The sequence below is a fragment of the Rhineura floridana genome, chromosome 6 (genome assembly GCF_030035675.1).
Source record: "Rhineura floridana isolate rRhiFlo1 chromosome 6, rRhiFlo1.hap2, whole genome shotgun sequence".
Taxonomy (NCBI): Eukaryota; Metazoa; Chordata; class Lepidosauria; order Squamata; family Rhineuridae; genus Rhineura; species Rhineura floridana.
Genome location: NC_084485.1, coordinates 72,185,155 through 72,210,167, shown reverse-complemented (window position 1 = coordinate 72,210,167; position 25,013 = coordinate 72,185,155). Strand labels below are relative to the sequence as shown.

At 43.0% G+C, this 25,013-nt stretch overlaps 2 protein-coding genes across 15 annotated transcripts in view; one reads left to right on the top strand and one right to left on the bottom strand.

Annotated features, from left to right (window-relative positions):
• The window catches only part of TCP11 (t-complex 11), a 54,938-nt gene extending 34,191 nt beyond the window's left edge, over nucleotides 1–20,747 (bottom strand). For 3 of the 10 annotated variants that reach the window (XM_061632356.1, XM_061632361.1, XM_061632360.1), the window contains exons 1-3: nucleotides 20,560–20,747; nucleotides 10,182–10,330; nucleotides 8,374–8,506 (exon numbers count right to left, since the gene is read on the bottom strand). In XM_061632356.1, the coding sequence (XP_061488340.1) occupies nucleotides 8,374–8,506; nucleotides 10,182–10,330; nucleotides 20,560–20,594 (317 nt within the window). In that variant the 5' untranslated portion in view covers nucleotides 20,595–20,747. The other 7 variants (XM_061632358.1, XM_061632359.1, XM_061632357.1 and 4 more) reach the window with 7 other exon arrangements.
• The window catches only part of SCUBE3 (signal peptide, CUB domain and EGF like domain containing 3), a 230,431-nt gene continuing 225,096 nt past the window's right edge, over nucleotides 19,679–25,013 (top strand). For 2 of the 5 annotated variants that reach the window (XM_061632341.1, XM_061632340.1), the window contains exon 1: nucleotides 19,683–19,900. In XM_061632341.1, the coding sequence (XP_061488325.1) occupies nucleotides 19,777–19,900 (124 nt within the window). In that variant the 5' untranslated portion in view covers nucleotides 19,683–19,776. Of the gene's footprint in view, nucleotides 19,901–25,013 lie in introns of all 5 variants that reach the window. The other 3 variants (XM_061632344.1, XM_061632342.1, XM_061632345.1) reach the window with 2 other exon arrangements.

Sequence of the window (25,013 nt, the reverse complement as noted above, 5' to 3'; positions counted from 1 at the left end):
TTCAGAGAAAGCCACCTTGGAGGTCCTGGCTTTCAGCATCCTACCTAGCAACCTAAATTTTGCTTCCAGGAACTCACGGCTGCATTTCCCCATGTCGTTGGTGCCAACGTGCACCACGACCACTGACTCCTCCCCAGCACTGTCTACCAAACTATCTAAACGACGGGCGATATCCGCAACCTTCGCACCAGGCAGGCAAAACACCTTGCGGTCTACACGCCCATCACACACCCCACTGTCTATGTTCCTAATGATCGAATCACCCACTACAAGGATCCGTCCACCCCCTGGAGATATATCCTCTGCACGAGAGGATAGCTGCTCATCCCCCAAGGAATGGGTCCCTTCTAAGGGATCGTTTCCCTCTTCCTCAGCTGGATGCTCTCCTTCCCCGAGACCATCGTTCTCCAGGATAGCAGGAGAGCTATCATCGCTGGAGTGGGACACAGCTATAATGTCCCTGAAGGCCTCCTCCACACACGTCTCTGCCTCTCTCTGCTTTTCCAGGTCTGCTACCTTGGTCTCAAAGAAATGAAGTTGTTCCCGGAGAGCCAGGAGCTCATTGCACCGAGAGCACACCCACGACTTCTGTCCAACAGGCAGATAGTCATACATGCTGCAGTGCAAAACACTGGAAAGCCCCCACACCCCTGCTGACTTCTTACCTGCATAGTTTTGTTTAAGGTTTATTACGTCAATGGGTTGGAGACTGCGGTTTAGTTGAGGTTAGGGAACAGACGGGCGGAGTGGGGGGCCCTGGCCTCCTCGCCCTGCTGCCGAACTCGCTCTGCTGCTTAACTCGCCTTGACGCTCTGTCAGCTGGGCTCTTGACGCTCTGTCAGCTGGGCTCTTGACGCTCTGTCAGCTGGGCTCTTGACGCTCTGTCAGCTGGGCTCTTGACGCTCTGTCAGCTGGGCTCTTGACGCTCTGTCAGCTGGGCTCTTGACGCTCTGTCAGCTGGGCTCTTGACGCTCTGTCAGCTGGGCTCTTGACGCTCTGTCAGCTGGGCTCTTGACGCTCTGTCAGCTGGGCTCTTGACGCTCTGTCAGCTGGGCTCTTGACGCTCTGTCAGCTGGGCTCTTGACGCTCTGTCAGCTGGGCTCTTGACGCTCAGTCAGCTGGGCTCTTGACGCTCTGTCAGCTGGGCTCTTGACGCTCAGTCAGCTGGGCTCTTGACGCTCAGTCAGCTGGGCTCTTGACGCTCAGTCAGCTGGGCTCTTGACGCTCAGTCAGCTGGGCTCTTGACGCTCAGTCAGCTGGGCTCTTGACGCTCAGTCAGCTGGGCTCTTGACGCTCAGTCAGCTGGGCTCTTGACGCTCAGTCAGCTGGGCTCTTGACGCTCAGTCAGCTGGGCTCTTGACGCTCAGTCAGCTGGGCTCTTGACGCTCAGTCAGCTGGGCTCTTGACGCTCAGTCAGCTGGGCTCTTGACGCTCAGTCAGCTGGGCTCTTGACGCTCAGTCAGCTGGGCTCTTGACGCTCAGTCAGCTGGGCTCTTGACGCTCAGTCAGCTGGGCTCTTGACGCTCAGTCAGCTGGGCTCTTGACGCTCAGTCAGCTGGGCTCTTGACGCTCAGTCAGCTGGGCTCTTGACGCTCAGTCAGCTGGGCTCTTGACGCTCAGTCAGCTGGGCTCTTGACGCTCAGTCAGCTGGGCTCTTGACGCTCAGTCAGCTGGGCTCTTGACGCTCAGTCAGCTGGGCTCTTGACGCTCAGTCAGCTGGGCTCTTGACGCTCAGTCAGCTGGGCTCTTGACGCTCAGTCAGCTGGGCTCTTGACGCTCAGTCAGCTGGGCTCTTGACGCTCCGTCAGCTGGGCTCTTGACGCTCCGTCAGCTGGGCTCTTGACGCTCCGTCAGCTGGGCTCTTGACGCTCCGTCAGCTGGGCTCTTGACGCTCCGTCAGCTGGGCTCTTGACGCTCCGTCAGCTGGGCTCTTGACGCTCCGTCAGCTGGGCTCTTGACGCTCCGTCAGCTGGGGCTCCCTCTAGCTCGTGGAGCAGGCTCCCTCGCTAGGGTGCTCTGACTTTATATGTGTGGCTGATTCCTCCCAGCTACTGCTGCCAGCCAATGATGTGTTACTTGAGGCTGATGGCTCAACTATCAGCTGGGGCTTAACTCTTTAGGATTATCTCAGGCTTCCTTCCTTTGAAGGCAGGAAGGCAGGCTTCCTTCCTGAGAGAGGGGAGGGGCTGTTTAAGCTTTTGGCTGCTTTTAATGTAAGCAAGGGGCTGCGACTTCCAGGAAAGTCTTTTTTGTTTGTTGTTTTCCCACCTAGAACAGCCTGACCTTTCTTTAACCTAGGGAAACAGAGCTTGTGGTTGTGTTTCAGGAGGGCTAAAGCTGCCCTTTTTAGCAAGGACTGAGCTGACTCTCTCCCTGTATGTATCGGTGGAGTTTCCTTTTTCCCCTTCTCTCCGACTGGAATTTAGCCTTGTTTACAGTGTCCCCTGAAGCTTTCCTGCTAGGGTGGTGTTGAAAACTAGCTTTCTATAGGCTTCCTTCTCCTAGGATCTGTCTCCTAAGATATAGGTTCTTTCAGAATTTGGCTCCTAGCTCAGGGTGACCTTGGGCTGCCCTTATTACTTATTGCTCTGAGCTGTTTTACTTCAATTAAATAATGGAATAAATGGGAGCTACTTACCCTCTTTTCGCTCTGTTGCTTAACTCGCCTTGACGCTTTGTCAGCTGGGGCCTTGACACTTCATCAGCTGGGGCTCCCTCTAACTCGTGGAGCAGGCTCCCTCGCTAGGGTGCTCTGACTTTATATAGCAAATGCAATTCAATGTAAAGAAGAAGTGATGCACATTGGGCAAAAACTCGTAATTTCAGATATATGCTCAAGAGGTCTGTGTCAAGAACACTTGGTCTGAAAAGGTGTCCGCTAAAAGGAACACTGTAAACGGTGTTTCTTCTTGGATGACAAGAGGTCTCCAAGTGGGTAGTGTAGCTCCCCATACAGTTCAGAGACAGGAAATGCTTCAGCAAATTCTTTTGCTCCTCCCCTCTTGCTGAGGCTCAGTTCATTTCTTGGAAAAGCTCCAGAAGCCAGCCACAACAGAAAACTCAAGGATGAAAGCATGGCACATAGACAAGAGAACACTCAACCACACAACAAACTTAATAGAAACACAGTGTGTTAGGAATGAGGTCAACTGACCATCAAACATTGAAGAAAGGAGTCATGGCACTTTGGGAGTTATGGCACCTTGCACCCGAAGACTGGCCACCAATGTCACCATTACTTTGATAAAAACTCTCGGCACTGAGGCCAGGCCCAAAGGTAGGGCTTTGAATTGATAATGGCCCCCGTTGTAATAAAAACGTTAACAGCCGCCTGTGTGCTGGGAATATTGGGACATGCAGATAGGCCTCTTTCAAGTCCACTGATGCTAGGAAGTCCTGGGGCTGAAGGGCCTCCCTTATGGATGAAAGGGTCTCCATCCTGAATTTCCATTGGGTAACAAATTGGTTGAGGAACTTGAGATAGATTACCACGTGCTGTCCTTCTTTCCTACCAAGAAGACTTAGAGCCCTGAGAAAAACTCCTCAGAAAGCACTTCCTCAATCGCAGAGATGTCTAATAAGTGACAAATCTTGTTTAAGACCGCTTGCATCTTCACGCTGGACCTGGAAATAGGTGAAGGAAGAAACCTGGCAGGTGGATACTCCATCAACTCTATCTTGTATCCCTCCCTGACAATCTTGAGTGCCCACCTGTCCTGAGTGATATCCTGCCACGGATGGAAGAACTTGCTGAGTCTTCCCTCCACTGGTGGCAGTGCAATTGAGTCAGAATCGCCATTGGTTCTGGTGTCCCTGCCTCCCGACTGTAAGAATTCCTGAAGAAAGGAGCTTGTTGGGGCTTCTGCTGGAACCTCAGTCTATTCCAAGAGGGACAGCCACTTCTGAAGTCCCTACCTTATCCTGCAAGTCTGAAGCCAGGAAATGATTCATAGGACTGATAGGAGATAAAAGGTCACCTGTATGAACGTCTATCTTCTCATCTTTGCAACAGCATCATCTTCTTTTTGTCCTTAGTCTCTACCAGGACGTCCTTTAGCGCCACCTCATCAAACAACTTTTATCCAGAAAAGGGGACCGAAGCTAGATTAGCATGTGAGGAAGCATCCACCTCCCAATGGTTCAACCAGAGGTTCCTCCGAGCGACTACTGCCACTGCCATAGCCCTGCAGGAAAACTGAGTTGAGTCCATAGTTGTGTCCGCTATATATGTCAAGAATCTGGAAACTTTCAGCAGAGTTTTCCTAGCTCTAGTCAGATCCTGATTAGCATTATCTAACAGATCTTCCACCCACAGCAATGCTGCCCTAGCAAATACAGAAGCTGCAACAGAAGCACGTATTGACAGAGCATTAGCATCATGAGAGCGTTTCAGGGCTATATCTGACCTTTCTCTCATTTGAATCTTTCAGCTGCGCATCTCTATCCTTGGGCAAAAGCGCACAGGAAAGTAGAGCAGAAACCAGGCCATCCACTGCTGGAGTCCCGAGTTGCTCCATGACATCAGCATCTAGAACAGCCTTTCCCAACTAGTGGGCCACCAGGTGTTGCTGGACCACAACTCCCATCGGCCTCAGCCAGCATTGCCAATGGTCAGGAAAGGTGGGAATTGTGGCCCAACAACATCTGGTGGCCCACTAGTTGGGAAAGGCTGATCTAGAACATAAAACTTATTTGCATAATCAACACCCTTTCTGTACTGAAGTGGTAAATCCCACTCTGATTTCATAACGTCCTTAAATGGAGCTGGTAATGGAATACATCTACTTGACGTTTTGGAACAGGTAGAACAAAGGCACTTTTGGAGGCTGGTTCCTGCTGCTGCTCTTGCTGGGTTGGAGATAAATCCAGAGCACTTACTACTTTGGAAAACAAAGGAGGGTAATATACATCTATGAATATTCTTGTTGAAATTCATCTAGACCCAAACCATCACTCCATTCCCCTTCTTGTAACATGTTCTCCCCTTCAGTCTCAAGATGTGAGTCGCACTCAGCAGACAACTGCTGCCTAGCTCCTACCATCAAACTATGCCCTCTAGCAGCCGTGAAAGGGCTAGGGGATGACAAAATGTCTTGCTGCTGCTCCCTTGAGTGTCTCTTTAACTGCCAGGGATCTATGTCCATAGCGCCCCGTGGAGGAGGTAGGGATCGCTTTGGTGCCCCTCCCTTTGCCAATTCAGAAGCCAAATCACCAATCATAGAGCCCTTCAGTTGTTGGAGCACTGCAGGGGGGAAAAGAGCAGACAACAGGACCTGGAGTGGCTGTTGTTGCAGCTGTACTGCTGACAGCTGCTCCTACCCTAAGTCTGAAGGGGGGGCACTCCGTTGCGGCCCATTAGGCCTCCTGCTCCACAGTTTGAATCTGCTGACTCCGCGCAAAGACACTGCCTCTTCCTCATCTGAAGACAGCAGCTCCAAGCCCCAGTCTTATTTGGGGAAAGGTATGGCTGCTATCTGGAGATTGTGGCTGCCATCCCTCTGACAGGGAAGCAACGTGCAATGCAGCGGATGGTGGAGGTCTTCGACTGTCTGAGAGAGAGGAGACACCTTTGTCTCTGCTCTCTCCCCTCCTGAGCCATGAGGGCAATTCCACAACTTGGGCGTTGCGCCTCCAACTTAGTTAGTTAGAACTAGGTATGTCTTTCCTATCTACTATGTATTTCTATAAATCAAATAGCTTTCCTTATTTTATTAAGTCTTAAGTCTCAGTGATCTAAATGCAGGGTAAAACCTGCTACTCGGGTAAATACACACACTGTCACACATGCACCTCAGACTGTTGATAATCTCAGCTAACATTTATACAAATTTATGTAACACTGTTAATGGCTACCATCGTGTACTGCCCAGGTTTCTTAAGATGTTTTTTTTCTTTGATGATTGTGCCTTAGCTTGTTCCTTAGCTTTATCCATGATCAAATAGAAAGCGGAGATTCAGGAGATGATAAACAGACAGGTTTCTTTTTTTAAAGGTAAGTAATTATGAGGGGAGGGATGGGAAGGGAAATGTAAAAAACAGACAGCCTTCCATTGTTAGTGAAGAAAGGGGGAAAACTTTAAACAGGAGAGTTTTTTTATGAATAACCAAAGAAAGATATGAGGGAAGGACAGAGAGGCATAAAATAGGAAAAAGGTGGACCATACAGTCCTCAGCACAGAGAATAGAGAAATCAAATAGGATGTACTCCGAGCTGAGACAGGAAACGAACTAAGCCTCAGCAAGAGGGGAGGAGCAAAAGTATTTGCTGAAGTGTTTCCTGTCTCTGAGCTGTAGGGGGAGCTACACTACCTACTTGGAGACCTCTGTTATCCATGAGAGAATAGTTCAGTGGCAAGGAATTGTGGGGAAAACATCTAGCCTGAATTAGGGCCTCTGAGAGGCCATGAGACTGTCACTTCTCACAGCTGAACTCAGTTAATTAAGCAGTAAGCAAGAACACTTGCTTATCAGCCGAGACTTGTACATCAAGGCTATAGGCCTGGGAAGGTTAGAGAGCGCGTGACCGTTAGGCGTGAAAGCCCCGATTCGCTAATTAATTCCTGGCTGTTGCTGGGCTTTTCCCCATAAGAATAGAACCAAGAGCTTAGATCTTTGTTCCCCAATGTTCCTTGGTGCTACCTGATGTTGGGGTTCCATCTTCCATCTGCTATCCAGGCTATACATCTCTGAAGAGATGTGGAAACATGAAGTTATTCTGCTGGTTTACTTATATTGTGTGAGTATAGATTAGGCTAGACAGCTTTGTTATTTTTATCTGTGACTTGAACTCTCTCTGCCTTTTGTATTTTACCAAACCCTAGCGGTGTTTGGTTTAACATTATTTTACTGCTCTATTTTTGCGCTTATGTTTTATTTTAATAAAACTACTACTTATTTACCAGTGTGTGTTCATTTCAAGGGGAAATTGGCTCTGAATCCAGTACCCTGGCCTAAATTAACCACAGACTACTGTATAGATTGATATTTTGCCTTAAGGCTCCAAGACAAGGAGTGCATTCTTAGCTCTTTTCTTTTGGAATCCCTGGCAGGTCTGGCACTTTGGGTTTCCTCCTGACCCAGAGTAGGTGACAAGTTTTAAGGGGGGGCAGTCTACCTACCTAGCAGGGTTGGTTTTGGTTTAACTCAACCCTAGTAAAGAAGGCATGGGTTGTGCCAGGCCGGAATCAATTGCCCTGGGAGCTGACCCCAGAGGAAACTTGCGAGTTCTTGACAGTCTGAACTGGCACTGAGTGACCAGGACCAAGACTCTGGGGTTCTAGCAGATAGCTCAATGAAGACATCAACCCAGTGTGTGTCAGCTGTCAAAAATGTGAATTCCATGCTATGGATCATTTTTAAAAAATTGAAAATAAAATTGCCAATATCAAATATGTTATAAACCATTATACAAATTTATGGTGCAATCATACTTAAAATATTGTACACAGTTCTGGTTGCCTCACCTCAAAAAGGGTATTGTAGACTGGAAAAGATTCAGAAACCAAAGTGATCAAGGGGATGGAGAAACTCCCCTATGAGGAAAAGTTTCAGGATTTTTAATTTAGAGGAAAGGTGAGTTAGAGATGACATTATGCATGGTATGGAGAAAGTGGACAGAGAAAAGTTTTGCTCCCTCTCTCATAACACTAGAACTCAGGGACATCCAACAAAGCTGAATGTTGGAAGATTCAGGACAAGCAAAAAAAGTACTTCACATAGCAATAGTTAAACTATGGAATTCACTCCCACAAGTAGTGATGGCCACCAACTTGGATGGTTTTAAAGGGAGATAACAAATTCATGGAGGATAAGGCTATAAACGGCTTCTAGCCATAGTGGCTATGTTCTGTCTCCACTGTCAGAGATAATAGGCCTCTGAATGTCAGTTGCTGGGAATCACAAGTAAAGAGAATGCGTAGGTACCTGACTGGCCATTGTGAAAACAAGACACTGAACTTGATGGGCCACTGGCCTAATCAGCAGGCTCTACTTATGTGGTTATGTGTATTTCATTGTATTTCAGGAAAATGTCTTGTGTTTAGAACTAAATCTGCACCTGATTCCATTATCTCTCCCTAAAACACCACAATATGGTAGGAATAGGTTTGTATGTTGCTTGGTCATTAAGGCATGTGAAATTATGAGCCAAGGTTACTCTCTGAAATAAGGAAAAAGAAAGGTTTGTTAGATTTACTTCTGAGAAAACATGCACATGCTCTAGAAAAGTGCAACAGTCAGTTAAAACAAATATTTTGGCTTTCTTTTTACACATCAAAAACCGGTAAAAGAATTAGAGCCATCAATATTTCTTATTATTTACCAGCAATATCCTTGTAATGAGTTAACAGGAAACTGTTTTGGAATAAAACCTACCTGTCTGGTGAGAAATTCACCTCTTGCAATTTGAAGTCATGGTTTACTACAATTTCATGTGCTATAGTCATTTTTGAGACTTCATTGGCTGTTTCCATGAGTTCTGTCACAGAAAGGTTTTGGGGAGGGCTGGCTGCATAAAAATAGAATAGAATGACAATTAGTTTACACACCTAAGGTGAAACAAATATTCATATAAGGAAGGAAAAATGCAACTCTTTACCTTACACTGAATTAATGAAAAAAACAGGCACTGTTTGTAACATACCAAGCCAATCATAGCCTACCAACCATGAATTTTTGATACACACTGCTCTGTTTTTGCAGTTCTAGGCAAGTATAAAGTCATAAAAACAAGACATTTATCAGTTCACTGCTTGTCTGTGTTTGACTTGGTAGGTCATAAGTTCTGGAGGCCCGAGTTGAAACATTCCATTTGCTACCCTATGTGTTTTTAAAAACAAATGCAGGATATTCCCAACATCATTGTCATGAAACTTACAAAAGGGAATGTGACATTACCAAATGGATGGCAAAAATACATTTGCCTGAGATTTCCTGCCACTTACTAGTACTTGGCTAGAAGGACCAATAGCCTAGGGAGGCTAAAAGGCTGAGAGCAATATAAGATTCCACATTTGGTTTCTAGTATTTCCAGTAAAACAAAATATCATGTAGCAAGGACCAGAAAGACCCCTGCCAGAGAACCCTCGCAAATTGCAGCCAGTAAGAGTAGACAGTACACCGAGCTACAAGGACCAATGATCCAACTTGGTATAAGGCATCTTGTTCAGATGCCAAATTGTCAATTTTTTATATAAAACTCATCCATCCCCAGTCCCTCATTTTATACCATAATGTGATTTCACTTAATGAAAATGTGGAAAATAATCACAAAAATAGTTATAGTTCTTCTAATGCAAAGGTTCACAAACTCCCCCCCCCACAGACCACTTGAAAATTGCTTGGTGGGAACACTGAATGACTTTTTTGCCTGTTGTAGCAATTGTAATATGCTGTGCTAGGTGTGTATGCTTTTTAATTGTAGTTATATTGCTTCTTTTATTATATTTTATTGTATTACAATTTGCATTCCACATAATTCAAATTGTAATACAATAAAATACAATATAAGAAATAAAAAAAGCAATAAGATACAATTTAAAAATAGGAATATTTAATGTGGACATGCCGTGGACCATGTGAATGAAACTCACGGACCGCTAGTGGTCCACAGACCACAGTTTGGGAACCTCTGTTCTAATGCATGTTCTGAACTTTGGTTTTCAACACACTTTTTTAAAAAATGTATGAAAAATAAACAAGTCACAGCCTCAAGGACTTCATGTCATCACATTAGCCTAAACTCTTTGCTACACCCCATTTTTATGATTTATCTTTGTCAGAAGCACTTTCAGATCTTTCCAACAATCACCTTGTAAAACCACATTTTTTCCTGAGATGTACTATTTTGTTCTAAGAAACAACAACCTTTATGGTGACTAATCCAACTTTTACATTTGTTGCATAGAAATTGGCATGAACTTTTCCTATGATGGATAGTAAATATATAGGACAGTAATTATTGGGGTCCTCTCTGGGTCCTTTATTATGAATTGGTATTATAATGCCTTTCAGCCACGAAGGAATTTTACCCAATTTATAAGCAAAAAGAGAGAGGCCACCAAAGAGGCACAACAATTACTATTTTGCTTTAATAGTTCTGGACGGATACGCTTCAAGATACCATCCATTTTGTTCTAAGTATAAATGACACCTGTTTTTCCAGCAATCAGAATTGGACGTACAAGGTAGGCTGTCAGGTGTGCAGAGGTTGGGCAAGTCTCCACTGTGGCTGTCTTCATGGTCCCTTACTTTTCTAGGATTACAGTCTTTGTTCTGAGAGTCATTGCTGTCACTTGAGGTGGTCTCCTTAGGATTGGGCATCTTGTTCCTACTGGAAGATGCAGATGTAAGGAAATGTTGAGACAGACTATCAGAGCCATTCCTGAAGGCAGTGGAAAATCAGTTTTAGTGCAAACTATAAAAAACGTACTCCTTCCTATGACAAGCAGCAATCATTAGGTAGCCACGAGAGTGGCTATATACTATAGCCAGCATGGATTTTTTGCATTCCGCAATGTTAAATCAAAAATATCCCACATGCCATTCTGATGTTTCCCATAAGCTCATTTCAAAACAAAACCTTACAAAACTTATAGTCCTGAATTCAGAAATGCTTGCTTAACAACCCTCTAAGTTTTCATGGCAATACACAACACAGTCAGAGAAAATTGAGAGTTCAAAGTGTAAAAAGAGAGAGAGAGAAACCAGACCACTTTTGGACTTTTTTCTCTCAGAGTTCTCATAATCTGTTGAAATTCATTAAAAATCAGCCACGTTCACAGAGTACCTGTAATCCTATTACTGTCCTTCCCACATACTCTGACCTTCATCTTCTGTGGTTTAAAAGTTTAAAAAATGCCTGGCTGATTTTTAATTAATTTAAGAAATTTAGCATGGAACTCAATGATAAGCCCAGGCATGCTCAATAAGAACCAACTGTCAGTGTTCTAAAAGCCAGACTCACAGCTGATGGGCTTGCCTAATCAGGGGCCACACCCACATGAGACCTTTATTTCACTTGAGACAGTCATGGCTTTCCCCAAAGAATCCTGGAAAGTGTAGTTTGTGAAGGGTGCTGAGAGGAGAATCCTATTCCACTGACAGAGCTCCAGTGGCCAGAGTAGTTTAACAGTCAGCCGCTCTGATTGAAGTTCTGTGGAGAACAGGGCATTTCCTAGCAACCCTCAGCACCCTTCACTAACTACATTTCCCAGGATTCTTTGGGGGAAGCCATGACTGTCTAAATTGAAATAAAGGTCTGGTGTAGATGTGGCCAGAGAAAGCTTTGGTTTAAATTTGGGTGGGAGACTACATATGCCTGCTGTAGAATAAAAAGGTGGGGAAAACCCTGAAAAGCAATGATAATGTTCACAATGTTTTCCTTTTGGAGAAGGGGCTTCCTCTCTGCCCAGTGCCCACCCACCCAATCTCTTCCCCTCCCCTCTGCCTTCCTCCTTCCCTTTCCCCTTCCTGTCCCCCTCCTCCCCTCCGTGTCCCTCTCCCAGGTCAGTTTTACCTATCTTAAGCATGATTGCATGGGAGTAAATCCCACTGAACTCAATAATCATGCAAATTATCAAACCTGCCCTCCCCTCCTCCTCCTCCCCTTTGCTCTTTCCCATCCCCTTCCTTCACTCCTCCCCCTCCCCTTCCAATCCTGTCCTCCCTCCTTCCGCTCCCCTCTCCCCTCCCTTCCTCCTCCCCTCCCTTCCTCCTCCCCTCTCCCTCCTCCTCCCCCCCATGGTCATTTTTGCCTATCCTAACCATGATTGCACGGGAGTAAATCCGGCTGAACTCAATAAGCATCATCACTGGTGATCACTCGCGGCCGAGTAAGATTGTCTTCCAAGATAAGGTCTTTAACAGTGGGTCCAAAAGTGACTGTGGAGGCCAATTCTGGATCCACACAGCCTCCCACAGAGAGGACATAGGTTTCCAGATGGAAGATGATCACGATGAGGACTTGTTTGACGTGCCTTCTGCTTACCTCATTTGTCCCATTCGCCCTGTATTCGTGCTTCTTCAAAGTCCACAGCACCTTTGATAGCCGACCTCCATTTGGGACGTTCATAGGCCAAGACTTCCCAATTGTCGATGTTCATGTTACATTTTTTTAGATTCGCTTTAATAACACCTCTTTTGCTGTCCACCAATGTTCCATTTTCCATCCTTAAGTAAAGTAGCTGCTTTGGAAGACGGTGATCAGGCATTCAAACAACATGGCCGGTCCAGCAAAGTTGATGTTGAAGGATCATTGTTTCAACACTGGTAGTCCTTGCTTCTTCCAAAATGCTAACATTAATCCATCGGTCTTCCCAAGTAATTTGCAGAATTTTCCAGAGGCAGTGTTGGGAGAAGTTGGGAGTGGCGTTTATAAATGGTCCATGTTTCACAGGCATACAGTAAGGTCGGTAGTACAATGGCTTTGTAAATAAGCATTTTGGTCTCCCTGCGAATATCACAATTCTCAAACACTCTACGCTTCATTTGAGAGAATGCGCCACTCACAGAGTTCAGATGATGTTGAATTTCAGCATCGATGTCAGCTTTTACAGAGAGATGGCTGCCAAGATAGGGGAAGTGATCAACGTTCTCCAACGTCACACCATTAAGCCGGATTGATGGTGCTATAGAGGGACTAGTTCGCACCTGTTGATGAAGCACTTTGGTTTTTTTAATATTAAGTGAGAGCCCAAGCTTTCCATATGCTTCTGCAAAGACATTTAGGATAGTTTGAAGATGTTTCTCTGAATGTGCACAGACTACATTATCGGCATATTGAAGTTCCACAACAGAGATTGACATTACCTTACTTTTTGCTTTCAGCCTACTGAGATTAAAAAGCTTTCCATCTGTTCGATATATGATTTCCACACCAGCAGGAAGTTTCCCTCAATAAGGTGTAGAATCATAGCAATGAAGATAGTAAATAAGGTAGGAGCAATGACGTATCCCTGTTTTACGCCTGATCCATCTCTGAATAGATCGCTCCGAAAGCCATTGTTGTCCAAAATTGTTGCTGTCATGTTGTCATGAAGGAGTCACAAAATATTCACAAATTTACCAGGCCATCCAGTTTTCAGAAGCATGGACCAGAGAGCGGTTCGATTCAAAGTGTCAAAGGCCTTAGTCAGATCAATAAACGCCATATATAAAGGTCGATTCTACTCCCGGCATTTTTCTTGAAGCCGCCGTGCAGTGAAGATCATGTCCACTGTCCCCCAGGAAGGGCGGAAACCATTTTGAGATTCGGGGAGGACATCCTCTGAGATCGGCAGGAAGCAATTTCCGAGGATCCTTGCAAGGATTTTACCTGCGGTAGCAAGAAGGAAGGTACCTCGATAGTTCCTGTAATCTGTTCTATCACCCTTCTTAAAAAGGGTGATAATTATGGCGTCCCTAAAGTCTTCCAGGATCTCCTCTCTCATCCAGATTTTTTTGATGAGCTTATGAATTTGTTGTGTAAGTTCAGGCCCACCATCAGCAGGAATCCCATCTGGTCCACTAGCTTTGTTGTTCCTCATTTGATTGATGGCTTTACTGACTTCATCCAAATTAGGGGATACTGCAAGCTCGTCTCTAGTTTGTTGTTGTGGAATTTGCGAGAAGACCTCATCAGCCACGACACAGTTACCATTAAGGAGGTCGTGGTAATGCTCTTTCCAGCGCAGTGCAATAGACGCTTTATCCTTAAGAAGTTTGCTACTGTCCATTGAACTTAAGGGATTTGTACCATAATTTGTTGGTCCATAGATGGCCTTTGTGGTATTAAAAAAGCCCTGTGCATAGTGAGCATCTGCAAAGTGCTGGATTTCTTGAGCTTTCTTTATCCACCAGGCATTCTTAAATTCTCTAGTTCTTCTTTGGACCTCAGCCTTTGCACTGGCATAGATTTTTTTCTTAGCAGCACAGTTAATGTCTTTCTGCCATATCTGGAAGGCTTTCCTTTTCTTGTCGATGATATGTTCAATCTCACTGTCATTCTCATCAAACCAATCCTGATGTTTCTTAGTTTGGTATCTAATAGTTTGTTCACATGCTGCAATAATGGATGTCTTCAGTTTAATCCAGTGTTCCTCGACATTTTCAGGGAGTTCCGTCAGTAGATGTTTCTTGAGAGTTGTTTGAAAGCAGGCTTGCTTAATAGGATCTTGAAGGGCATGGATGTTCATTTCACGCCTTGGTTTTCTTCCTTGGAGCCTACGTTGAGGAACAATATTAATGGCCATAGTGGATCAAATTAATTGGTGATCTGTCCAGCAGTCATCGGCACTCGTCATGGCCTGAGTGAGGAGTACATCACAACAATCTCTGGCACGGACAATTACATAATCCAGGAGATGCCAGTGTTTTGACTGAGGGTGCTTCCATGATGTTTTAAACTTCTTTTTCTGATGAAAGAGTGTGTTTGTAATAACAGGATTATGCTCTGCACATTTAGTCAGAAGTAGAATGCCATTCAGGTTGCTATTGCCAACTCCTTTTCCAGTAGTTTCTGGCCATAAATCGAAATCACACCCAACTCTTGCATTGAAATCACCCAAGAGGATAATTTTATCCTCCTTAGGTATCTCTGATAAGATGGTGTCCAGCTGGTTATAAAAACTTTCCTTGATGTCTTCATCACCATCTAATGTTGGTGCATAAGCACTTAGAATAGTTGCCTGCTGGTTTTTGGCAAGTTTTAACCAGAGAGTTGAGAGTCGTTCATTAATGCCAATAGGAACTTCTGACAAGAGCTTCACAAGATTATTTTTAATAGTAAAGCCTACTCCATGTATTCGTCGTTCTTGTTCAGGCAGTCCTTTCCAAAAGAAGGTATAACCTCATTTTTCTTCCTTCAGTTGTCCTTCTCCTGGTCTTCAAGTTTCTTGGAGTGCTGCTATGTCATTATTAAAACGTCTCAACTCCCTCGTGATGATGGCAGTCCTGCATTCAGGATGTTCACTATCTGTATTGTCCAGCAATGTCCATATATTCCATGTTCCCAAAATCAATTGTCTTTTGCGACCGCTAAGTGGTAACCCCACTGGATGCGGTAATCCAGTCAGGGAGAGAGATTAGGAAGACTATGTTTAGGGCACCTTTTCTAGCCCCCTCCCTATACAGGGTGAGCAGAGTGGATCCTGAGTAGGACTGCTCAGTCGTGGATATAGCTGCCGAACTACTCAACTGGCTTGGTCCTTGAGCCAGGACAACTGAGTCTGTCTCCACCGCCCATGTGCCGGTCCATGACTAGGGGCTTCCGGATTTCACAGTCCTGCCCCTGTCGCCATTCACCGATCACCATGGGACTTTTGGTTTGGTTTGCTTGGAAGATCCCTGTGCATGACTTTTTTTATGTGGGAAGATCGGCGCACGACGATCAACATACAATCTTGACAGAAAAAGGCTTTGATCCAATGGCATGGATACCACAATGATTGGAAGTCTTTTATCTGCTGCAGCCTTCATTCGCCTTCACAGCCGTTGTAACACATTGTTATCCTCTGCCTGTTCTGCCATTGAGGACTTTCTTGGATCGTTCTTTGTCTGGTTCCTCTCCCTTGACCTTACTGCCATGGGTAACACTGCTGTGAGTACATGACTCCCAACGGCATCACTCACAGGGCTGCCTTTCCCCTCCTTTCCCTCTCTTCTCCCTTCCTCCTCCCCTCCCCTCTTCTTCCTTCCCTGCCCACTCCAGCCCTCCTTACCTCTTCTCCCCCCGATAATCAGTTTTATCTATACTAAGCATGACTGCACAGGAGTAAATCCTACTGAACTCAATAACCATGCAAAGGATCAAACCTGCCCTTCTCCTCCCCTCCCCCCTGCTTCCTTCCACCCTTCCTCCTCCTCCCTCTGCCCTTCCTCCTCCACCCTCCCATCCACCCCCCATGCTCAGTTTCACCTATCCTAAGCATGATTGCAGAGGAGTAAATCCCAATGAACTCAATGAACATGCAAATACAATCCATTCTCAGCAAAACTGCACAGGATCCCATTTCTTACCTCCTGGATTAAAAAGCAGAGAAATTCACTAATAGGCAAAAAAAAAACCTTGCAGTTTAAGAATGTATCTATAGCCAACAGATGTTTCTATCAAACTTTAAAAAGCAGGGAAATTGGGTAGCTATAGTGAATGGACCAGGGGAGCAGGAGACCTGACTTCCTCTCTGAAATATTGTATTGCCCTACAAATTTGTAAAAAGGCAAACACAATTTGGGTTGGTCTTTCACAGTCCAATCCACTTCCTGTGTAGCTTGGGAGAATTTGGTAGCATGTGCCTCTGAGCATATGGGGAGTGGTGGCAACACCTGCAATCAGCCCAAATAACACAAACAAGACATGTGCTTGTGCTGATCTTGTTTTAGCAGGGAGGAAGCAACAATATTAAGACAGTTGATAGAGTTCAGATAGTCACTTTAAATATGTTTGATTCATTTTGCAATTTTAGTGAAGTTTCTTATAGTAAATCATTCTCTTTTGTTTCTGTTTCTGTGAATATGTGAAGTACAGCAACACTTTGCAACACTTAAAAAAAAACCCCAAAAACAATTGTGGAATAATGGCACTGACTATTCTGCAGAATAGTTTCCAATGGACATGACAGTTTGCACACTTTAAAACAGTGTGAGGTGAAATATATTCTAGCAAAATTCTAGGTGTGCTCCATGTTTTTAATTGATCATGCCCACCTTTCCTTAAGTGGAGTAGTTTAAGCATAGTAGGCTGAAAACATGCATCTTGGGCAGACCAAGTTTGTTTTTTCCAACAGCTAGAGTCATTGCTTAAGTAGTAACATATTTTATTTTATTTTATTTATTTATTAGGCTTTTATACCACCCGACTAGCAATAGCTCTCTGGGCGGTGAACACAGAGAATACAATAAAATCACAATATGATACAGCAAGACAAATAAATCTCTTTGCAGATGATTTTGCTTTAATGTTAGAAAACCCATTGTCTTCTTTACCAGCAGTACTTAAAGAAATCACAGATTATGGTGGTGTATCAGGAATGGAAATTAACTACAAAAAATCTGAGATGCTGAATATTAATGTATCACCACCTGATCAATTACATTTACACAAATTATCTAAAATTAAATTATGTCCTAAACACATAAAGTACCTTGGTGTACTTATTATTAAAAACTGGAAAATGCTGAAGAAAATGAATTTTGATGTCTTGGTAAGATCTGTTAAACTAGACATGAAAAAATGGAACAATCTTCAGCTTTCTTGGTTAGGCAGGATAGCCACTGTAAAAATGTAAGTATTACCCCATTTCAATTTCCTATTCCAGATCCTTCCAATTCAAATTGACACAGAAATATTTTTTAAATGGCAAAAATTAATAATTTCATCCATCAAAACAAGAGATATTGTAATCAGTCTGATTTTACATCAAACTGCAGTTTCAGATTCAACTGCCATTGCACCCAAAATAGAAATAGAACATAACCTCCAGTTTGAAACACAAAAGGCTGTCTTTACCATGAGATGACATTGACCAGTGAAAAGGCTTTGAAATTAATAAAAATAAATGTGACACAGATTTCTAGAATGAGAGAAAAATAATTTTTAGGTTAGATTCTCTCTAGAAACAGTAGTAACACAAGAAAAGCAAAGAACACCAACAAACATACAAAAATGTAATTCTCCATCTTTGGAGATGGCAGGTTGCCACCACTCACCATATACTCAGAGGCACGTTACCAAATGCTTTCAAGCTACACAGGAAGTGGATTGGACCGTGAAAGACCAACCCAAATTGTGTTTGCCTTTTTACAAAGTTGTACAATACCTCAGAGATGAGGTGAGGTCTCCTGCTCCTCTGGTGCATTCACTATAGCTGCCCAATTTCCCTGCATTTTAAAGTTTGATAGAAATATGTTGGCTGTAGGTACGTTCTTAAACCGCATAGGTTTTTTGCCTATTAGTGAATAAGCTCAATATATTCTAGCAGCGATTTTTAATGTTATTTGTACCACAAATAGGTAGCAATCTACTTTTCATCCCATGCCCTGTCCCTTTGCCCCCCTTCTTCACATGTACCTCAATGAAGAGTTGGGCATAAGGGATTAACCCCACCATCTCTATTATTTGTTAGTTGCTTTGACACACTTTTGTAAAGCAACTAATAAACTTAATAAATAAAATAATAAAATAATTGTCTGGAAAACTGGGTATCATTTGTTATTTGCAGGGTTTCATAGTTTGCAACAAATGTCATAGTTTGCCTCCAGATGATCGGTTTTGGGCATTCATTCTGCTTTGTTTTGGGGTTGATTATACAACTGGGGTTGCCAGGTCCATGGCCTGAGGCTGATCCTGTATCTTTAGAAGAGAAGGTCAGCCAAGTGCAGGTGTTCTTGCAACTCTGTAATGGGAAAAACCACAAGGTGGAATTCTCCCTTCCCCTCCACAACTTTTGAAGATACAGAAGACCTCTTGGAAGCTGGGCCTGGCAACTAAGAGGTCTTCTGTATCTTTAAAAGTTGTGGAGGGGGGAGAATTCCACCTTGTGGTTTTCTCCATTACAGCATTGCAAGAACACCTGCACTTGGCTGACTTTCTCTTCTCCTAAAGATACAGGATCAGTCTCAGGCCAAGAACCTGGCAACCCTATATACAACACTGGCTGGTTATTGGGCATTTGTTTGTTTGTAGGGAAGTTATATAACATTGTGTTGTTATCCCACACTATCCCATACATTTTCCTATCAATTTCCTTATCTCAAAAAGTCTGGTGGGGGCCGTTATGGATTAAATAATAAAAGTCTGGAAGTGGACATAATAAAAATGTTCTTGCATTTTTGAAGCCTTTGGGCCCCATTTAGAATGTTTAGCATCTATGGGCTCTTCTAGACTCTTGGTATTTTAGAGTGGGATTCAGTCATATAGAGTGCTTCTGGATGAGTGTTTATTGAGCATTCATCTTCACTTATTTGCAGGGAGCTCAAATGATGGTGGCTATTTAATGATTTGTTTGCAGGAAGGTTAGAAGACATTGCCTCAAAGCAAGTGTTATCCCGCATTTTGCAGTGCATTTTCCTCGTCAATTTCCTTATCACAGAAAGTCTGATCTTTCAAGGTTGCTCCAAATCAACTTTAATTGCATGTGATTGAATCCCGCTGGAAAATAGCAACATGAAAGTGAATGGCACATGCCCTGGAAAATGTGGGATAACCCTTGCTTTGACAGAACACCGGCTAACCTTCCTGCAAACACATCAAAACGAATGCTCAATAAACAGGTGTAGAAGCGTGTTTGCCGCCACAGGATAACCCCTTCATACACCTGGTAGAGAGCTCTAACCTCCGAACGCTCGTGCCCTAAAACTATTTTGCTTTTGCGGTTGTTGAAAGGCAAGGCATGGCAGCTCCCTCGCCTCTAGCCGCGTTCCAGGTATTCACTGGCCCGTATATACTTGCATAGCTGCTAGAGCGGGGTGAGAATGGCGAGCTTCTCTCTCCACCTGCGACTGGTCCGTGCTGGGCGAGAGGGAGGTTCGGCAAAGCGCACAGGAGCGCAAAGACTAAAGGGCAAGCGGTGATGGGCCTGGAGTATGCGCTCTCTCACCTTTCGGGGGGGGGGAAACGAGGCAGGGCAGGACAGGACAGGACAGGACCGGACCGGACCGGGCGGCGGTGACAAAGGGAGAGGAAGAGGTGCGGCCGGTGTTCTCTGGCCGCCTCAAAGCAGACGCCGCCGTTTCTAGGGCGTTCGTTGGTGTTGCCACCCCTCCTCCTCCCCTGGCAGATTCAAACTGGATGGAACCAACCACATGTCGGCAGCGGGAGAGGGAAGGTGTCATCTCGCACAAAACCGAGAGAAGGCGCAAATGAGAAACACCCGTCGTCTATTCTCAAAGGAAAGCTGTATTTTTTCACTTTCAGGATCAAACAGAAGTCAGTAAGGCTTTTTCTCTCCTACATTTTCATTCCTTAACCTGTCTATTATCCCTAATTATTCCGTTGAATGGGCTGCTCCACGCCTCGTTAGTGACGCGTACCTCTGAGGACCGAACTAACTGTCACAGAAGTGGGACTTCCCATTAATATTCCTTGATAATAATTTTCTCCCGCGATGAGATATCAGAAATTATTATTATATCTAATCTTCCCCCATGCTGCTGTTGTCATAGATATCCATTTATTATTATTTATTTCCCCTCTGTCATCACCAAATGGATACTCCTAAAAGGGACTGTTGGCAATGCCACAGGGGAAGATAACAGCGCCATCTAATGTCTCCACGTGTGTTAGGTGTAGCATAAATAGTGTGAAAGAGTTGGGACTGGCTGCGCTCATGTTAAGCTTGGGCCTGGAACGTTGTGTTCAAGGTTTTTTAAACATTGCATATAGAGCCTGCAAAGGTGGAAATTAACAGTGTTATTCAATACTGGTGGCAAACCAACATTAATTCTAGACTTTGCTCTGGCAAATTGTAAAAACAGCAGGCATGAGGGGAGCAAGGAAGAGCTATGGCTGGTTTTCAAGATCTTAATTACAAACCTTTTGTCATTTTTTCTTAGACCAAAATTAAAATGCCACACATAAATCCATACCTGTCCAAGAGATACCTGCTACTGTACAGGCCCATTCTTCGTGGTCTTTTACATTTGTTTAATCAAGCAGATCTCCTAGTAGCTGAAAACACAATAAACACTTTCAGGCCAAAGAAGCAGTTCCTTATTTCTATGGGAGAGAATTTAGAACCTGCTCCCAGTACAATGAATTTGACTTAAATATGCTCAACTTTGGCTCAATTGTCCAATCTATTTCCATGTTGTTCAAGTCATTCATCTGTGGTGTAGTGGAGCAGGGACTGAAGGAGCACAACTTGTTTTACAGCAGAGATTATGATGTCATCTCCTGGGGTGTCAAACCTCTGGATGCTAATTAAACAAGCTTTTTTTTTTTAAAGAAACTCGCCAAATAACCTAAGCAGAGAAAGAGGTAGGTTACATGAGCATGCATTGCTAAAGGTTAAACTGCCAGATTTATTTTGAAAAACTCCAAAATCCCTTTATTATGAACAACCAAAATATTATAAAATAGTGACTTTTGAGCTGACTACAACTCTTTAATCAGACTGGATATTAAGCAAAATGGGGAATGAGGGAGGTGGGAGGGAACTGGCTTTTGATAGTAGCTGGAACCTTCCTACAAGGCAGCTTGGTGGTGTTGCCCTTATTTATTTATTTATTTTAGTTTCTTATGTATATATCCCACCTTTCCTCCAAGGAGCTCAAGATGGCACACATGGTTCTTCCCTCCCCTTTTGATCCTCACAACAACCCTGTGAGGTAAGTTAGGCTGAGAGACAGTGACTGGCCCAATGTCACCCAGTGAGCTTCATGGCTAAGTGGGAATTCAAACCCATAGTCCAGCACCCTAACCATCACACTACACTGGCTTGCCAATGTCAGTGGCAGTTCTGACTGTTTCAGTCTTGTTGGTGGGGCAAACGGCAACTGCTCCCTAGAAGTACTTGCCTTCCTGACTAATGTGGAACTGAGACAGATAAGAATATTGAGGTCAGGGCTGTTCCTGCCACATCACTCTTTCCACAGGCAGTTGGCTTGATGGTAGCTCATTTAATATATTGAGTTGTATGTATGTCATGGTCTTTCCCAGGTGGTAAAATATTCTGGGGGCAGGTATGTAGTAAAATCAAGGGTATTACAAGCTTTTGCACTATGCCCAGGGATCAAAGCAGGCATCCACTTAATATGTAGCATGCAGCTACATATTTTGTTTTTCCTTAAATAATTACAGGCATAGAGAAGCCTGATTCTTGGGCAGGAGAGGCTTATCTCTTCATCCCTCCATCATGATTGGAATAGAGAAGTCCCTCTGCCCTGAAGCTATGAAAAAGGTCTCCAGTGGCACCATTGGTTCTGCTCATTACAGACAATGGCTCCATGCATCTCCACAATGGCTCAGGATTGTACCCAGCTAGAGTAGACCCATTGAAATCAATGGACAAGTCATGACAAGCTGAAATCCACTGATTTCAGCAGATCTGCTGTTGTGTGTGATTTAGTTCGATCACACTCCAAACTGCAATCCTGTGCATGGGAGTAAATGCTATTGAATGCAACAGGACTGACTTCTGAGTAAACAAGCATAGCGTTGCACTGTAGGAAGAATTTGCAACTCTTGCTTTATCATCAGCAGATGATTTGCACAATTCTGAAGAACAAAGCAGGTGCCAAATGCACATCAATGGCTTCTCAAAATATCATAGAACACATCACTAGATATAGCTAAGCCTTCATTTCTTTTAAATATTTGGCCTTTTAAAAATTAATGTTATTATTTTTATTAACATTCTAAATGCTATGTAATGTACATACATGAGGATTATATAAACTGAAATGGACTTTTGAGATGAGAGAAAACTGGTCTGTAAGTTATTGGGGGTGCTCTGTGTTAGCATATTTTAAAAAGTTATACATTTTCTGTACATGATGGGCACAGTCCAGCATAGACCAGCATGCTGCCTTCTGCACATTATATTCAATGGGCTTAAGCATTTTTCACCTTGCAATGGATTGTGACAAAAGTCTCTATGGGAGGCTCCTTGATCTCTTGTTGCTTTTATATTTTATATTTTGTTTCTGTAAAGACAAAGTATGATATTTTTTAATTCAGTGTAGAGAAAAGGAACCATTAAAAAAGCCCATGTTATAAAAAATTCCAGTAAAAAGGTTTTACATCATTAGTTCCTGAAAATATGTAAGCTCAGGCTGAAGGGAGTTTCAGAGTAGAGAAGGGCCACTAAGTATATAGGACTCTTGTGTTGGCCTTCTGATAGCCTTTAGAACAGATATGGAGAACCTGTGGCCATCCAGATGTTATTAGACTTCAAGTCCCATCCAGCATGGCCAATGTGATGAGAGCTGTAATCCAACAGTATCTGGAGGGCGACAAGCTCTCCTTCCCTGCTTTAGAAGGTCAGTTTAATTTCCCTGACAATTGTTCTATTGAGCTCCCGTCTAAAAGAAATGCAGTTCTACAGCAACTTGTATACTGGTCAGTGCAGCATACATTTTGGGAAATCTTTATAAAGCTTTTTTGACACATTCCAGCAGATGGCAGCAGCCATTTCAGTACATGATATATAACCTGTTTAAAATGTAGATTTTTTTGTAGTAACTTGAGTGCTCCAGACTGTCACTGTTTTGTAGGAGGGATTCAAGCACATACCGGGACTTTAGGTTTATGCAGTTAAACTGGGATTGCATTTGTCAGGAATGCTTTGATTTGGATTCCTGCATTGAGCAGGGGGTTGGACTTGATGGCCATATAGGCCCCTTCCAACTCTACTATTCTATGATTCTATGGATTAAAGGGTTTTGTCAACATAGTACAACAAATTTAAAAAAGAATCAGGCTCTTTGACATTTGGAAAATATACTGGGGATATGCACTGAAAAGTGTGGGATGAACAAGTTAGTAATGGGAAGATGTCTAAACAACCCAAGAACAAATCAGGATGAATGCAGGACAAATGCTCCCAGCAAACAAATCACAATGAATGCTCAGTGAAGAGCAGATATAATCTAACCTCTGTGTAATCTTTGTGCAAGCAAATAATAAACAGATCAACTGGAGGAACCAAGAAAAGATCCCAGCTTTGTTCCAGAAATTGTTCTCCTAAAGAATACTTGGTTTACTTGGTTTACTTACATGTGATGCAACTTCTTGCTTAAATAATTTGAATTTCTCTTAAATTTACTTCCTATCTGAAGGCCTCTGACACTGGGGTGCCTTAGTCCCTCCTGCTGACTGCTTGTTGTTATGTGCCTCCAAGTTGACTACGACTTATGGTGACCCGACTTGATCACAGACTTTATTATTTTGTTATATGGTTAATCTACCAGGAATGCTGAGAGTGGGATAGATCCTGCCTCAGTGCAAGGGAGTGTTGTACGTTCCTTTTTTTTTTTTTTCCAATTAATTTTTATTCCAATTTTCAGAACCAAAACAATATAAAAAGAAAACAACACAAATCAATAACTAGTACAATACAAAAAGAAATATATATATATATATATATATATATAAAAGAAAGAATATTGACTTCCGATTTGTCATAGTTCAGCTATAAATCTATAATATATAACAAACCTATCTCTTAATAGATTATAAAATCACCTTCCTTCAGTGGTTATCTTAGTTGGTTTCAAATCTCATTAACATCATATCATTTTAATCTTCCACAAAAAGTCAAAGAGAAGTTTCCAATCCTTGAGATACATGTCAATAAATTTTTTTTCTAAATAAACATGCCAATTAATCCAACTCATCAAATCTACTAAGTCCAGTAATTTCAAATCGCTATAGTTCAGCTATAAATCTATAATATATAACAAACCTATCTCTTAATAGATTATAAAATCACCTTCCTCCAGCGGTTATCTTAGTTGGTTTCAAATCTCATTAACATCATATCATTTTAATCTTCCACAAAAAGTCAAAGAGAAGTTTCCAATCCTTGAGATACATGTCAATCAATTTTTTTTCTAAATAAACATGCCAATTAATCCAACTCATCAAATCTACTAAGTCCAGTAATTTCAAATCGCTATAATTCAGCTATAAATCTATAATATATAACAAACCTATCTCTTAATAGATTATAAAATCACCTTCCTCCAGCGGTTATCTTAGTTGGTTTCAAATCTCATTAACATCCTATCATTTTAATCTTCCACAAAAAGTCAAAGAGAAGTTTCCAATCCTTGAGATATATATCAATCAATTTTTTTACTAAATAAACATATCAATTAATCCAACTCATCAAATCTACTAAGTCCAGTAATTTTAAATCGCTCTTCTGTCATTATCCATATTGGGTCCATCTTCCATCTTTACGCACCCAAAAATCTTGCTGTCGTAGTCATATAATAAAAGTCTGATAGGAATTTCCTCCATCACAGATATTTTCTTGCCATCAAATCCAAACGTATCACTGAAGTATTGTTGCAAAGCCGCATCTCTGTTCCTCTTT